General features: G+C 38.8%; 1 protein-coding gene across 1 annotated transcript in view; it reads right to left on the bottom strand.

Moving 5' to 3' along the window:
- Positions 1–1,948: 1,948 nt before the first annotated feature.
- The window catches only part of LOC118326971 (spastin-like), a 6,544-nt gene continuing 5,104 nt past the window's right edge, over positions 1,949–3,388 (bottom strand). Inside the window, exons 14-16 of the mRNA XM_035660135.1 lie at positions 3,066–3,136; positions 2,725–2,765; positions 1,949–2,279 (exon numbers count right to left, since the gene is read on the bottom strand). Of these exons, the coding sequence (XP_035516028.1) occupies positions 2,154–2,279; positions 2,725–2,765; positions 3,066–3,136 (238 nt within the window). The 3' untranslated portion in view covers positions 1,949–2,153. The remainder of the gene's footprint in view (positions 2,280–2,724; positions 2,766–3,065; positions 3,137–3,388) is intronic.

Below are 3,388 nucleotides of genomic sequence, written 5' to 3' on the forward strand. Positions count from 1 at the left end.
AATTTCCTAAACGGCATGCCATATTATATATATATATATATATATATATATATAAATAAACATGCGGTATACAAGTACAGGTCCATTTAGCATATATATATTCGTAACTTTCACACGGTAATATCTGGCAGGAAGTGTGAGCTGTCTGGTTTCCACATCCTGTCACTAAAATGCATTCAGATAAATATATATAACAGTACAGAGGTAATGTTCCCTTCATTGACACTGTGTTATAATAACTGACTGAATATTCTCTATATATAGTGTAAACATAATCAGAGAGATGTCATGTGTCCATGTGTGTTTTGTGCTGTATTTGTACAATAACAACCAGAAGAAAACCTTCGATGGAAATTGATTGCACCTTTACACCACTGTTGTACCAACCAAAGGTACTGTTACACACACACACACAGACATATAAACTCTGCAACTGAACATTTAACATTTAACACTCACCGTCTCATTGATTCTCTTCAGACTGACACAGTTGACAGTTGACTATCTTCATGACAAAGAGTTGTGAAAAGAGGAAATAAGTTTTGTTCCAGGATATAAGAAAAGAAAGAAACAGTGTGGTTATGATCTCTGCTGCTCTGCTAATGTTCACATGGTTGGTCACATGGTAAAGTGTTTCCTTTTACAGGAAGTGTGAGCTGTCAGGTTACTGCCTTGTAGAACTCCAGTGTGAAACTTTAAGGACGATCTGTTGTCAAAAATGCAATATAATATTCATTAGTAAGTTATTTCTGTGTGTGTGTGTGTGTGTACTGTACTGTACATACAGTATATACACGTTATTTACTGATGTCATTTCTGTTTCAAGTTTTTAAATATTTAATTTCCATTAAATCTCTACAAATTCTTTGTTTCATAGGTTTTCATTCTGGTTGTTATTGTACAAATACAGCACAAAACACACACACAGACACGATATCTCTCTGATTACGTTTACACTATATATACAGTATATTCAGTCCAGAGCCGGTCGGCCCTAAACACTCACTACCCTGTAGGGCCCCACAAATAAGAGCCACCGTCTCCCCCTTGTGTCAAAGCGGGTGTCAGTGTTCCCAACTTCAAAGAGAGGATGAGGCGTAACTATCCGTCATAAAAAGAGAACAAACACCATGAGAGTGGATTGTGGGAACAGGAATGGATGTGAGTCAGTAACAGCGTTAAGCTGTACAGCTTTCGGTCTGTCTGGTTCTTTCAGGGCTGCACTGTTTATAACCTGCAGGGAAAAATGACTGCGTTCTGGATGAACCTGCAGTCATTCTGGGGTGGCACTCGTCGGACACTCAGGTGGCAGGAACGGTCTCAGCTTTCCAGTCATTCCCAGTTTGTAGAATTCCAATACTGCTTATGGAGTCCAGTATGCAGAAATACTCATATACACTAAAATAACACGTGGTATTTACCCTAAACTGCATGGGACTTCTTGACCTCTGACCTCTTGAGCAAACAAGTTTTTCCATTGCCAAAATTTTGCCTAACTTTGGAGCATTATTTAACTTCCTTCTTCAGGCAAGTAGGTTTCATATGATACCATAATTTAACTCTAGCTTTAAAATGGAGCCCTCTACAGCCTCTGGAAGACGGAAGGATAATGGGGTAGCCAATCTATTTTCAGGGATGGACAGGCATTAAGAATAACTACCACATCAATCCTCCTGTTGATGGTCTTGTTTGTTTATGCAGGTCATATAGAGGCATCAGTGTTAAAGCTCCAGTGTGTAACATTACTGGAATATATGTACCGGCCTGACAGTCCATTCTCTTCTTCTGCCTTGTTTGTGAAGGACATTCTGACTTGTGATCCTTCACTGATGTTTGTGGCTGTCGGTCACGAGAACAGCTGAATTCAGGTGTTACCCAGACTTGATCGTCTGTATCAGTCAACTTTATGGAGGTACACAAATAAAGGAGAAGCAATAACCCAAACTTGTAAAATCAATCGGTGTTTAATGGAGTCTGAACACAAAGACACAAAAAACTGAAATAAAGGGCAGTTTTTTATCCTCACTCATACAGTTAATATTAAAATGTCTGTGAAACAAAATATACAAGATGAAGATTCTTTATTGTGTAGAAACATTGGTACAAAGGTTCAGAAAACTGCTGTACATCAAAAAGAAGTCAGTTTGTGTAGTTCACACAGCCGTAGTGTCTCCGTAGTCTCTGTTCCAGCGGACGTAAACCTGCAGAGTCTGCGGACTGACACTTCTCTGGATCTTCTTCAGAGACTCTACAAAATCTCCAAAACAAATGTTTCGGAGCTGTGGAGAAAGCAGAAGACGTCCAATGACTAAAATTCTTCATCATTTCAAATCTAGAGTTAAAAAGCATGGATGGTAAACATGTGGCTTCAAACTGATGCATGCGCCAAGGGGATAAGATGCCATTGATTATAGGTTATTGATTGAATTAACTATAGAACATAGCTCCAGAGTTTATACACTGTTTAATGAGGAACACTGGAGATACAAGTTCATCAGCTGACAGTGAAACTAAACTTGGTCACTTTGAGTACTTGCTGATTTTATTTTGTTTTCCAACTGTCTCGCTGAATGAAACACAACCAACCCCCAAGTATTAGAGTGGACCTGTAATACACAGTGATATTAACAGAACCCCAGTAAAAGAGAATCAATTCAGACAATAATTAATCAGTGATTGGTTGATCACATGATTACATCATCAGCTGCAGTGGAGTGAACTCACCTCGCTGACCTTCACGTTCCTCACTTGTTCTGGACGCAACTCTGTCGAAACACAAACAACAAACATAACTTCTGTTCCTTCATCAGAACAATATAGTGAGGCTGCAGTCTCACTCAGGTCTGCAGATATCGGAGGGTTAATATTTCATACTTCATAAAACCTTTAAGGCGACCGTAAAGCAGTTCAATTTGTGGTTAAAACAGACTTAGATACACCATATGATACAAAATTTAAAGAGAAGAAGAAAACACAAAAAATAGCTGTTAAATTTTAGCCTTCATAAATTCAAATTAAACACAATTTACTAGCTTTTAAGGTTTGACTTGAAGACTGTAACTCACCTCTGATTGGTCCCAGGGAGGCATCTTTAGCCAATGAGGTGAGGTCACTGCCGGAGTAGTCCTCTGTCAATCTAAACCAGAAGCAGAAAGTTCAGGTAATGTTGTTAACATAGTGCATGGCAGCCCTCTGTTGGTTATAAAGAGACAAAACTAATATATATATCATTACTGGACATTTTCAAAATGTCTGAATTTACAAATATTTCTCTTAAATAAGGCAGAAAAAAGGCAGAGTCTGTTGTTGGCTCTAAGCTTGTCACCCTGGAGGAGGTGGTGGAGGAGAGGATGCTGGCAAAACTGCTGGCAATCATGGACAATCCCTC

This window comes from Morone saxatilis, unplaced genomic scaffold, assembly GCF_004916995.1.
Source record: "Morone saxatilis isolate NCDOM2014 unplaced genomic scaffold, NCSU_SB_2.0 Contig17, whole genome shotgun sequence".
In the NCBI taxonomy this organism is placed as follows: Eukaryota; Metazoa; Chordata; class Actinopteri; family Moronidae; genus Morone; species Morone saxatilis.